This window comes from Poecilia latipinna, unplaced genomic scaffold (assembly GCF_001443285.1).
Source record: "Poecilia latipinna isolate Pla-1442-1.1 unplaced genomic scaffold, P_latipinna-1.0 Scaffold4850, whole genome shotgun sequence".
In the NCBI taxonomy this organism is placed as follows: domain Eukaryota; kingdom Metazoa; phylum Chordata; class Actinopteri; order Cyprinodontiformes; family Poeciliidae; genus Poecilia; species Poecilia latipinna.
The window spans coordinates 11,249-22,607 of NW_015117466.1; the positions used below are offsets into that span (position 1 = coordinate 11,249).

General features: G+C 43.7%; 2 protein-coding genes and 2 long non-coding RNA genes across 6 annotated transcripts; all 4 read right to left on the reverse strand.

The window, feature by feature from the left end:
• Positions 1 to 189: 189 nt before the first annotated feature.
• On the reverse strand, positions 190 to 976 carry LOC106943075 (uncharacterized). Its single transcript, XR_001423807.1, has 2 exons — positions 551 to 976; positions 190 to 267 (listed from the first exon to the last, which is right to left on the reverse strand). It is a non-coding gene; the product is annotated as an uncharacterized LOC106943075 (long non-coding RNA).
• A 1,643-nt stretch (positions 977 to 2,619) lies between these two features.
• mylz3 (myosin, light polypeptide 3, skeletal muscle) lies at positions 2,620 to 4,789 on the reverse strand. The gene is made up of 6 exons (XM_015026416.1): positions 4,689 to 4,789; positions 4,442 to 4,469; positions 3,610 to 3,753; positions 3,359 to 3,529; positions 3,206 to 3,283; positions 2,620 to 3,135 (listed from the first exon to the last, which is right to left on the reverse strand). Exons 1-6 carry the CDS (start codon positions 4,689 to 4,691, stop codon positions 3,107 to 3,109), a joined length of 453 nt encoding a protein of 150 aa, XP_014881902.1. The 5' UTR covers positions 4,692 to 4,789; the 3' UTR covers positions 2,620 to 3,106.
• Positions 4,790 to 6,288: 1,499 nt separating this feature from the next.
• lancl1 (LanC antibiotic synthetase component C-like 1 (bacterial)) lies at positions 6,289 to 9,917 on the reverse strand. 3 transcript variants are annotated; one of them, XM_015026415.1, is made up of 9 exons: positions 9,823 to 9,917; positions 9,438 to 9,560; positions 9,240 to 9,357; positions 8,720 to 8,930; positions 8,338 to 8,632; positions 8,081 to 8,263; positions 7,821 to 7,997; positions 7,622 to 7,694; positions 6,289 to 7,173 (listed from the first exon to the last, which is right to left on the reverse strand). In XM_015026415.1, the coding sequence occupies exons 2-9, from the start codon at positions 9,522 to 9,524 to the stop codon at positions 7,097 to 7,099; spliced, it is 1,221 nt and encodes a 406-aa protein (XP_014881901.1). In that variant the 5' UTR covers positions 9,525 to 9,560; positions 9,823 to 9,917; the 3' UTR covers positions 6,289 to 7,096. The 3 variants fall into 3 exon arrangements, with proteins under 3 accessions (XP_014881901.1, XP_014881900.1, XP_014881899.1); XM_015026414.1 differs by having other exon boundaries at positions 9,635 to 9,888; XM_015026413.1 differs by having other exon boundaries at positions 9,438 to 9,888.
• Positions 9,918 to 10,279: 362 nt separating this feature from the next.
• LOC106943076 (uncharacterized) lies at positions 10,280 to 10,947 on the reverse strand. The gene is made up of 3 exons (XR_001423808.1): positions 10,833 to 10,947; positions 10,642 to 10,735; positions 10,280 to 10,538 (listed from the first exon to the last, which is right to left on the reverse strand). It is a non-coding gene; the product is annotated as an uncharacterized LOC106943076 (long non-coding RNA).
• Between the last annotated feature and the right edge of the window lie 412 nt (positions 10,948 to 11,359).

The following is an 11,359-nucleotide window of genomic DNA, read 5'->3' on the forward strand; positions in this document are numbered from 1 at the left end:
AATAAAAATAATACATTTTAAAGAAAAAAAGTTAAATAATAATAATGATTAAAAAAAACAATAAAGAGATTCAAGTGCAAATGCCTGTTTGAACAGCGCGTTCAGCAGGGATTCAAAGACAGACAGAATCAGAGCGTTTTTGAGTGGTAATGTTTATTGTAAATAGAGAAATCATGTGCATAAATTGTACATTTACAGAATAGAGATGCTTTCTGTCCATAAAGGCGCATTCACAAAGCGGGCGGCTCGACTGAAGGATGACTGCAGCTGGACTCCCTGCCAGGATGCCCATATGGGTCCCATATGGGTTTCTCCGCGGGTTCCACGGTGGCCCCACATGGGTTTGCCACAGCCCACATGGGCCCTACATGGTGGTGGGCCCACATGGGTTTGCCCATTTAGGGCCCGTTTAGGGCCCACCTCGGCTGTGGCCCTACATGGGCAAACCCATGTGGGGCCACCGTGGAACCCGCGGACAAACCCAAATGGGACCCATCTGGTCTGCCTTCCTTTTCCCCATATGGGACCCACCTAGGCATGCTGGCAGGACTGGTACCGGTACCGCACGGCTCCTTCTTTAAGTTTTGCTCAAAGCTCCGTGATGATCAGTCTGGGCAATCTAAGCTCTAAAAAACCTTCATCAACATTTCCCAGTAGATCAGGATAGTCTCTGATCTGCTGTGGAAGGACTCCTGAATCCTTCCACTGGCGATGTTCTCCATCAGATCCAAAGCGCTCCATAATTACGCTGCTCACCTTTATGCAGCTACTTATATACTATACAAATCTGTATCACCTTAAAAATAATCAAAGCTGTTTGGAGTTAATATGCTGATCAAACCCTGTTTTTTTTTTTGTTTTTTTTTTAGTGAGAATGAAATTACCCGCAGATGCATTTCATGCACTTTCGCGCACATATCAACATTACATCTTTATGAAACAAAAACTGAGGAAAATTATTATTTACATTCAAGTGAGGTTTTCACATACTTTTCTGTTTATTTTCTTTATTTTGTGTGCTTGTAGATTATTATCTGAGGATAACTGCTGTTCAGTTTCATCATTTACGTTTAAACAATAAAATATTAAAATCATAAAAAAAACATCGGTTTGATGGTTTCTGGTCTAAATAACTGAATGTAGTCAGACTTCAGTGTATTTAGGTGAGTTTCGACGCTTTGTAGTTTGATATCCACAGAAAAAGTTTGCGTGGCTGCACACTTTTTCACGCCAGGGAAAAAGTTTGCGTATATTTACGCAAAGTTCATTTGTATACTTTCCGACTTGTACGTAAAATATGGCGCAGCAAATCTTTTTATGCGTACATATGCTTTATACATAAGGCCCCAGATGACGTTCAGCCACTGAAAATAACTTTCCTCATTGGTTTTAAGAGCAGAGCAGAAAAAAGAGGTGCTTAAATGTTACAATTACGTCACTAAGACCCAAAGAAGAAAAAACTCTGAAAAATGCCATCATTATTTCCGGCTTTCAGCTTGTATTTTTAAAGCTGGACCGAGCCATTTTTAGCAACAGGTGAAAAATGCTTTACCAGAGAAATAACTATTTCTCTCTTTAGAAATAGTCATTTCAGCTAACGCCATCTAGTGTTAACTTTGTCGTATATGTCACTTCAAACCATCGCTGTTTTTCATCTTTATTAAGAATATAATAATTTGATAGTTTTGTGTTTTTATTGTCTGTCAGCAGAAAATCACCATAATTAAGAGAAAAAAAGGTTTTAAAACATCCGTCTTTGTCTGTTTAATCTATACAATAAGTTTCACAGATGGAACAATTACTGAAATAAAAGAACTTTTCAATAATATTCTAAGGCGAATCACGGCAACATCATCATTGGAGCATGGCATGAATGATCTTTGGCTGAAAATGATAAGGATGTGAAATGATCAAAATTTGATAAATATTGATATAATGAAAAAAAAATGCAGGGTTTAGCCGTTTTTGTTTTTTATTTTGTTTCCACAAAAGAATGAGACAAACAGTACCACTAATATTTTAGATCTATTTTCTGAGTATTAGATTGGAAACCTTGTGCTTATTCAAAATATTCTGCCCATACTTTCTCCATCCTACTTTTGCAAACTTTTTTTTTCTCCCCTCCAAAACCTAAAAGTAAAAATGTGCTTCTTGCAAAAATAAATTTCGAACTGTAAATATTCATAAAAAATTACAAGTTATGTATTATTTGTGGCTCTAAAGTTTTATTGAACTAAACGGAGCTCAAAAATGGCTCTTTGGAGTGTATGGCTGCAGACGCCTGCTGTAGACTGTACAGCCTAAATCTTTATATGCTTTAATTTTAACATTTAGATCAACAGAATAAGTCTGGCCAAGGTTCTGACTCATTTAAAGAATGAGTCAGTAGAACCTTGGGATGCTAGTGAATATGTTACATATTTATTACAAATTTTAAGGCATAAAATCAATCTATTTTTAATTATACTACAGGGTTAAATCACATAGAGGTCCTAATATGTAATATTTCACAAGATTAAGTAAAATTATATGTGAGATTTGACTTGAAATCAACAGATATAGTTTAGAGAAACCTCTAGCTGTGAATTAGAGCAATGAAAGATCAAGGATCAGCCCAGGTGGGATGTACAGTGGAAAAGTTTATTCTGAAGTGACTCAGTGAAAATAAATACAACTTTTCAGGGAGGCGGGAACTTCTGGCGGTCTGACCTCATCGTTTCTCCAGCACCTTTGGCATTGCTGGGCCAGTGATTATGGGACTGAATGAGGTGGCGGTGGGAAGGGAGGGATCTACCCTCACTTGGTGAGCGGTCACCCCTTCTCCCCCGTTCCTCACCCCATGTGGCGAGAGGCGACGCGCCCCGGGGGGAGAGCAGAGGCCGAGTGATGGGGTCTACAACGAAGAGGCGATGTCCTGAGAGAGCAGGTTTTGAGACGAAGTGGAAAGGAAAACAAAATAAACAATAAGATGGGTTTTCTTCAACATCCCTTGTACATAGTCCTTGTCTTTCCTTGGTTGGTCTTTGAAACAGCGTTGATGTCCTGAACGCTGTCGGGCGGTCTGTAGGCAAACTACAGCTTCTTCAGCACTCCTGCTGCCGGCCTCTTACACAGACATGATGTGCTTGACGAAAGCTAAAGGAGGAAGTTCAGATCATTAGCATCCTGTCACAATAAAACCAAACCTGGAAGACAGATGACTTACCCTCGTAGTGTATGCTGCCGTTCTCGTCTTCCTGCCCGACCATGAGGGAATCAATCTCAGTCTCATTCATCTTCTCTCCTGTGGAAACACAAGGATCCATGTCAGCGTCTACATTTCTACTGTGCTAAGCAAACTGTACGTGTCTAAATTTACCCAGAGTGGACAGCACGATGCGCAACTCAGCACCCATGACGGTTCCGTTGCCCTCCTTGTCAAAGACACGCAGACCCTCAACGTAGTCATCGTAGGATCCCTTGGGAAGGGCATCGACCTCCTTCAGCATGGGCAGGAAAGCGTCGAAGTTCAGCCTCTTGTTGGCCATGTCTGTTGGTTCACATTGCACTTGTCTTAGGGAGACACAAGACAACAGCTGCCACTTCTCTAGAAGACATCTGGCCTCTTACCTTCGGCGCTGGGGTTGCCAAGGATCTTGATAACGTCCTTGTTGGTGGGATTCTGGCCCAGAGCGCGCATGATGTCGGCCACCTGGTTGTAGGCCACCTGGCTGTCACCAATTCTGTCAAAGAGACCAAAAGCCTCCTTGAAGTCTGGGGAAAGGCAAGAAAAACCTTTGAGTTAAACGTTTCAGACTTGTCGTTGGGTTTTCTATGACTACAACATTCTTGTAGATGACAGCTGTGTGAAACCAGCCTGGATTGAGAGATTAAAGACTCTGAGCTGCATGCTTTCACCATTGTTTGCAGCTAATTGGACGCGACAGCTGTATCTAAGCAGAGAAGAGAAAACTGGGGGCCAAATGAAGCTTTGTCATCTCTACCAAGCCCATCAGGAACTCAAAGTGACCTTTTTGAGAGATTTATCTAGTGGCAACAGCTGTAACTCCCCATCCCGACCCCTCCTCATTCCTGCTTGCTGCTTGGAGCAAACTGATACACCCTGACAGAGACACCAAGGCCATATAGAGACTTGGGTTGAGAATGCTGACTGAGGCATTACAAACGCCTCCTTGGTACAGGATTAAAACACCCTGGACGCTGAACAAAGCCTGCCTGGACACATCTTTCAACAGGGGACCACAAAGACAGGATCTTGACCTTTGACTTGGGGATTAACAAGTATAAGACACTGCTAGGTCATCTTAGATAACCAAAGACAGGACGGTGGAATCTTCTACAGCTGACTCTGCCACTCGTTGGGGCGGTAATGTGAAAATCTCAATGAAATGACCAGATAACAGGAAGGTACTTTGAAGCTAAGGAGATCTTCTGGACTTACCCTCAATCTGGTCCGGTGTGAACTCCGTCTGTCGTATAAAAACACACAAAAACAAACATATGAGAAACAAAATAAAGCAATTTCATTCCAAATAAAGCTAAAGGTGATGGATTTCCTGACTGAATCTTCTTAAATCCCTGATAACCATCTTAATTTTTTCATTCTTTTACAAACTTTTGAGAGAGTAAATCCAGACCAAGAAACTCCATCGCCTCCCTATTGAAAACGGCCAGAATCACCAACACACCATTTTGAAGAGTAGGAGCACGGAGGAGCGGAAAGGAAGGAGAAGAGAAGCTGAAGTCCCGAGACAGAGTGGTCCTGAGCCATGGTCAAAGCCCCCTTATTTATGTTCGGCATGTGATGTCACGCAGCTCCTGGTGAGGGAGGGATCGGATGACACGTTGGGACATCTTTAACTTTCTTAGGGAAAGCAGAGCCGTCTCCCCTCAGAGCCTTTAGAAGGGGAAGGGCTATTTTTAGATCCTGATTTTTAGATCCTGATATTGGCTTTATGATTATCTATTTATTGGGAAAGGGTTAAATGATGAAACTTCTGGTTGGAGGAGATGTTTCTGGAAGACGCTCGATGCAGGGAGGAGGCAACAGACTCAGCGGCTGTCTCCAGACGGGTCGCTGACCCGTTCAGCTTGGTTACTAGGTGGTATTTTTAAATCAGACAGAACTCTCCTCCTCATATGGTGAAATGACGGCAGGGGGAAAAGCTGCCGAAACGTTGGCTGCTCTCCGGCAGGTATGGAGCTACTGAACCTGGCAGCTAGACTGGAGCCAAACTGGAGCTAAACTGTAGGATCCTCTGTGTAGCCGCAGAGTAAAACCCAACAGTCATCCAGAGAATAACATGTTTTCATTAGGTTTTAAAAAACAGCCAGAGATCCTGATGTCCAGAGGGAACATTAATGTTCTACAACACTGAAATGACCTTTGACCTTCCCATTCCTAATTGAGGTCTGCGGGAGAACAATAATTTACCATACTTGCACTCAGAGATACTAATCATTGCTTTTCAAATCTTGTTAAGATTCTCACCTGGACTTTGACTAGGCCAAGTCAACCTTTACAATTCTAAAACCTAGATATTTTTCCTCAGTCTGGCTTATTCACATTTGTTCACATTACATGAATGTTAAATGACCCTTAAAACAAAAAGACAACCAGTTTTTTGGTTCTTTTAAGATCAACCACAGCTTAATGCTGCTGCCTCTGTGTGTTGGTTTGTTGCAAACGTCAAAAGATTTCTAGAGTGAAATAAGTTCCTCCCACCTGGGCTGTTGGTTTCTGCAGCTCCTCCAGAGATACCAGGAGACTCCCCTGTGGTTAACCCCTTCAGGAGGACAGCCAGGATTTGTCTCAGGGTATTTGGAGATTATGTTCTTTAACTTGCATCTAAAAATGCAGGAAAAATAGTTTCCTAGGAAACCCCAAACTACTCTGAACCTCATCTGAGCTACTGACATGTTGATCACTCGTCAGTTCTATGAAAAAGTTTAGATTTTATGAGAAAGTCTGACTGAATGGAGATCCTAACATCCTGTTGACTGAGAGGACTCAATATTCTCCATGTTTTCTGTGGCTTTTCCCAAAACAGCATGAGGCTTTGTGTTTTAATATCTAATCTCTGTGATAATAGTTGATTTTTTTTGGTGGGAATTTAAGAATAAGAATAATAAAATAAATTTATTGGAAACCTGGATCTGATCTACAACTAAATGTTTGATGGACAATCAGTGATCATACTTATCCACACAGAAAAATCCTTATTTTCAGTTACTAAAAACATGTCACTGTAAAGCAGAATCTGCATGAATATTTAAGCAAACAGCTGATTTCACTGGAATTAACGATGTAAACTTTATTGATTCTTTCAACCACATGGAATCAGACACATTTCATCTCAGTTCATATTTACAAATATTTCCTGACACTGTAACGAAGCGGCTGGCGTCCAGCAGGAAGACGAATGTTGGAGGACATTGGTAGGAGCAGCAGGCGCGTCCTAAGGGCCACAGATGAGCTCTATTTTTACCTGCAGTCCTGCAGGACGTGTTGGGTTTCTACAGCCTCTGCTGCAGTAACTGCATTTCTGCTGCACGGCGGAACCACAAAACAGACGGGTTCCTGGAGAACAAACTCAACTTTTTGAAACAAATATCCAATCAAAGTGGATTAAAAAGCTCCCAGGTTATTTGAATCATATTTAATTTTCCCTTTATGAGCTTTAATATTAAATCTGACACATTGCTGTGTTTGTTTTCTGGTTTATTAAACCGATCTGGCTGTGAAATAGACCTCTAATGTTGGGACCAGGTGTCAACTTTAACACGTTCCCCCTATAGACTCTCTGCTGCCACCTGGTGGACTCTCCTCGCTAATACTGCAACGACAGGAAACTTTGCTGCTATATAAGTAGAGCCTTTAAAGTGTTATTACAATTTGGTAAAACAAAAATATACAGCTCATATTTTAAAATCCAGACTTTAGAACATTTGGAAACTAAATTCTTTCCTTTTTGCCTTCTGGTAACTGAAAAACAAGAATGGTCTGCGTAGCGCCACATTGTGCTGCGGGACAAAAGACGATGTGTCTCTGCATGCGTACGACAGCAGGCCTTGTTTCTGCACAGGAGTGGGGGGGTTAGACCTCAAAAGCTGGAAACCTGGCCTTCATTGGCTGCAGAATGTCTGCCAGGAAATAGATGGTGCCCGCCATGCCTGCAACGAGAAGGGAACATGTTCTAATTCTAAGACCAAAAATCAAACAGAAGACGGACAGGAAAAAATCCAACTCCTATGAAAATGTGGTGGAAATGCTTAACCTGAATGTTTTGCAGTGGACTTCAAATGCCTCTGTAATTTTCACCAAAAAGACTTGCAAGAAATGTAAGAAAGAAAGGAGCAGAAGATGGCAAAAACCTGCAAAACTCCTATAGAGTTCATTGAAAATGTCACTGAATTCAAAAATCTCACACATAAAGTATTAGAAATGGTTCAAAACAATGTTTACAAAGTTAAACTGTACAGTCACAGCAGCTTATGAGCTACAATTGGTAAAAAGCTAAGGCTAGCTGAAATACTAATAATAGAATCTAGACCAGCACTAACATATGGACCTACAGTAACATTCTATGCACCATTCACACTAATTTTTTGCGGTTCGTACCTTCGAACAGAGAGAAGGGGGTGTCTGGTGTCCGGCAGCCATGGTGACCGTAGTTCATGCACCAATCTGCAAACTGCAGACACATTTCAATCAGAGGGCTGAGAGTGGCCACTGTGAGCCTGACTGCTGCAGCTGCTTTGAACCAAACTTAATGTCCACGTCAAAGTCAGAGCAGAAGAAGTGGACATGGTGTGCTCACCATGCAGGCCCTGTAGAGGTGTTTGGGGTCCTGCGTCAGCCGGTAGAGGCCCAGGAAGGTGTAGGCGTTGCCGGCGGCGCCGTGGCACAGGCCGTAGCCTTTCTTCAGCAGCCCCCAGCGCCACACCACCTCCCCGCACTGCAGCGCCTCCTCCAGGTACCGTGGGTTCCCCAGCACCTGCAGCAGTAGAACACCACCACTAGAGGGCACGTGCAGCAACAGAACACCACTACTAGAGGGCGCATGCAGGGTGAACTGACCTTGTAGGCCTGCAGCAGCATATAGACTACCCCGGGGGCGCCGTGGCACCAGTGCACCAGTTGGTCCCGGTCGTCCCCGATGCAGGGTGGGTAGTTCCCAGACGGGAAGCGCAGGCGGCAGACGTGCTCCACGCTGGGCTGCACCAGCTGCAGGACCTGCTCCTCTGTCGAGACGAAGCCCGGCTGGACCAGAACACATCGTAAGAACCACAGCAGCGGTGACAGCATCATGGTGAGGGCCTGGACCTGTGTCCCACCTGCAGGAGGAAGTAGTAGATGCCGGCGAGGCCGTGGGCGGCACCCACGTACTGCTCCTGGTACCACTCGTACATTAGCGGGCTCTGGTTCTGGAGGCGGAGTTTCCTGCTGAGCTGCTGGCCCGACACCAGAACTGCCTCGCTGACCTGCTGGATGCAGTGCAGCGGGACCCGGTCTGGACCCAGCTGCTGGTTCAAGAACACCAGGGAGGAGAGGAAGCCCACCCGGCCGTACAGCAGCTCGTCCGGCAGCCCACCGGACCTGTTCAGAACCGCCTGCTGGTACCGCAGCAGCCTGGAGGCAGAGCAGCAGAACCACAGTAGTCAGACCACAGCCTGCGGTCCAGATCTGGGTCCAGTCCTGGTTCCAGCCAGTCCCAACCTGCTGATGCAGTCCTCGGCCTCTTGCGCCCTCTGCAGGCGTGAATAGACTACAGCAGCTACGGCCAGCGGCCCAGTGTCTCCGCACAGGAAGGTGACATCATGGCGACGGGTGAGGTGCTTCAGGCTGCGGGTGACGTAGTCCAGCGCCCTCTGCAAGAAGGAGGCTTCTTTGAAGACGCTGTGGAGGTGCAGGTAGAGCAGAGCGATGCCTGCAGGGAAACAGACAGCAAACAACACTAGCCTCTGCTAGCTCATCTGAAGGTACAGCTGGGATAGTCCAGACATGCTGGACAGAAACATGACTGTTTCTGTAACATTTTCTGATTAGCTTACTGCAGGGGAAACAATAATAATAAAATGATCACAGCATGATGCTGCCACTAGTAATGAAATAGTCCCACAGCATTATGCTGATACTACCATGCTGGACAGTTGCAGAACCGATCACAATGCGCTGCGTTTCCTATATTCTTGGAGCTTCTGTCATCACCAGTGTCACTGATGGCTCCGCCCCTCACCTGCCCAGCCTGTGTAAGCGGTACAGTCTCTGGGATCAGCAGACTTCAGTCCATTCTCCATGACAGCCAGCAGCTCGCTGACCTTGCTGCTCAGCCTCTGGGCAAACGCCGGAGTGAGCTGGAGGAGAAAAGAAAGATTTAAACAACGATCAGCAAACCAAAGCTCGCATGTATCCCCCGCATCCCTCTGCGGTTTACCTTTCCCTCAGAGTCAAACAGTGTTTGAGTGGAAGCTGGGTTCCCATCATAGTCATGATAAGGATTCTTCAAAGCTCGTGTGTCCATTTTCACTATCGGTATAACAGCCGGAAGCTTTTATATCTACATCGAACAAAGAAGAATAAAAAATGAACACGGTGTCTTAAATACTCAACATAAAGCCACAGAAACACCACCTGGTTTCTGAGCAGAGCTACACGCCCACACCATCCATGCTAGCGAAGCTGCTACTACTTAGCTTAGCCACGGAGCTAATGCTAACCGTTAGCGTCAAGCGGCGCAGGAAATACTGTAAGACTGTAATAAAATGAGCCAATACTCTGATATTAAATGTAAATAAAAAGAAAGTATAGAATTTATTCACATAAGAAGCCACCCCGCTGCAGTGTTGCTCTGTGTTGTGATGTAGCTTCTGAGATGCTAACTCGCTACTGCCAACTACTGCAGAAGAAGAAGTACTGCAGTTAAATCTGACTACAACAAACCATCAAAACACGGGTCATGCGGTGCCCAGACAGAGGTGGGTAGAGAACCCAAAAATTGTACTTAAGTACGAGTAGCACCACTTCAACATATTTTTACTCAAGTAAAAAAAAAAAAGTTGCTATCCAGGAAGTTACTCAAGTAAGAGTAAAAAAAGCATACAGTCCAAAAATACAAAGTTAAGTGGAAATTTTGGTATTTTAAGAACCAAAATGACAATAATTCATATAAGTAACAAAAATAACAACATTATACAAAAGATTTCCAAATCAGTTTCTTTCAAAATAAAACTTATAAAACTAACAAACACTTCAAGTGTAGAAGAGTCTGACAAAGTAATGGATTTACTTGTGATACAAGAAAATTAAGCTAAATGCTTTAATTCCATGTTCACTTTCTCTTATAGTTATTTATTGGAATCATATAATTACATTTATGCTGAACTTCCAATAATAAACTATGTTGGAACACAGATAAACACATAGAAATGACATGATGAAGACCCTACCAGGCTGGTTTACTGGCAGATGACAAGTTCTGTTGCCATGGAGATTCAGGGCTGCTGCTGATTGGTGACAAGTTACAGTCTGGAAAACCCTGGAATTTAATAGCAGCATTTTCCAGGTTTGGAATGAGAAAGATATAAAGGTTGGAACGAAGAACAGCGATGCAGACTTTGCTTATTTTCTGATATCAACACCTTAACCAGGCCTTGGACTGTCTGTGACTTCTTAATCCGGAACCGTTTGTTGTGCTTCAATGCCTCCCAGTCTTGATGACTCGGGCGACCTTGCCTTTCAAAATTGCAAATGAAGCCGACAATTAGATGGTTCCATCATCATCATCATCATCATCATCATCATCATCATCGCCTTGTGTTTTCCTGTTTACCTGTCTGCCGCTTTATGTCTGCGTTGGCGCCATTATTTCCACATCAGCTGTCCGGGGTGGAGGGTTGAAGGTCGGACTTGGACTGCAGCGTGTTTCCTTCAGGGAAGGGATGGAAATGAGGCTGAAAGAGCAGGAAGATTCAGAGGAAGACCTTCGCTTTGATTAGAGAGCGGCTCCCCTCCCTCTCCGCCTCTGGAGGAGGAAAAATGTTTGATCCATTTATTGATCAGCCATTATTTTTCAACAGAGAGGAGCAAACCTGACTTTACAACATAAAGATGTTGATGTTTCACGATTTTTTTCCCACAGTCAGTCATTTCTATAAAAACTGTCCCCACAAAGGTTTTGAGGCACACACAGTTAAAACTCATTCATTTTCAAAGATGAAAAAGCTGTGCTTTTTTTCTTTTTAATCACAAATTCATATTTCTCATCTTCAAATTAATATTAATACATACCCAGATAGCACAGAATGATTGAAACAACATTGAATCAATGTCAGCCAGAAACATTGAATCAACGTTGAA

Bases quoted from the DNA above. Each gene is read 5' to 3' on its own strand.
- mylz3 (XM_015026416.1), bottom strand. The intron at 3,754-4,441 runs GTAAGTCCAGAA...GCCTTTCCCCAG, and splicing joins CACACCGGACCAGATTGAGG to ACTTCAAGGAGGCTTTTGGT. The intron at 3,530-3,609 runs GTAAGAGGCCAG...GTGAACCAACAG, and splicing joins TGGCAACCCCAGCGCCGAAG to ACATGGCCAACAAGAGGCTG.
- lancl1 (XM_015026415.1), bottom strand. From the start codon at position 9,524: ATGGACACACGAGCTTTGAAGAATCCTTATCATGACTATGATGGGAAC. The intron at 8,931-9,239 runs GTGAGGGGCGGA...GTTTCCCTGCAG, and splicing joins CGCTTACACAGGCTGGGCAG to GCATCGCTCTGCTCTACCTG. The intron at 7,998-8,080 runs GTCAGTTCACCC...CTACTGCTGCAG, and splicing joins TGCTGCTGCAGGCCTACAAG to GTGCTGGGGAACCCACGGTA.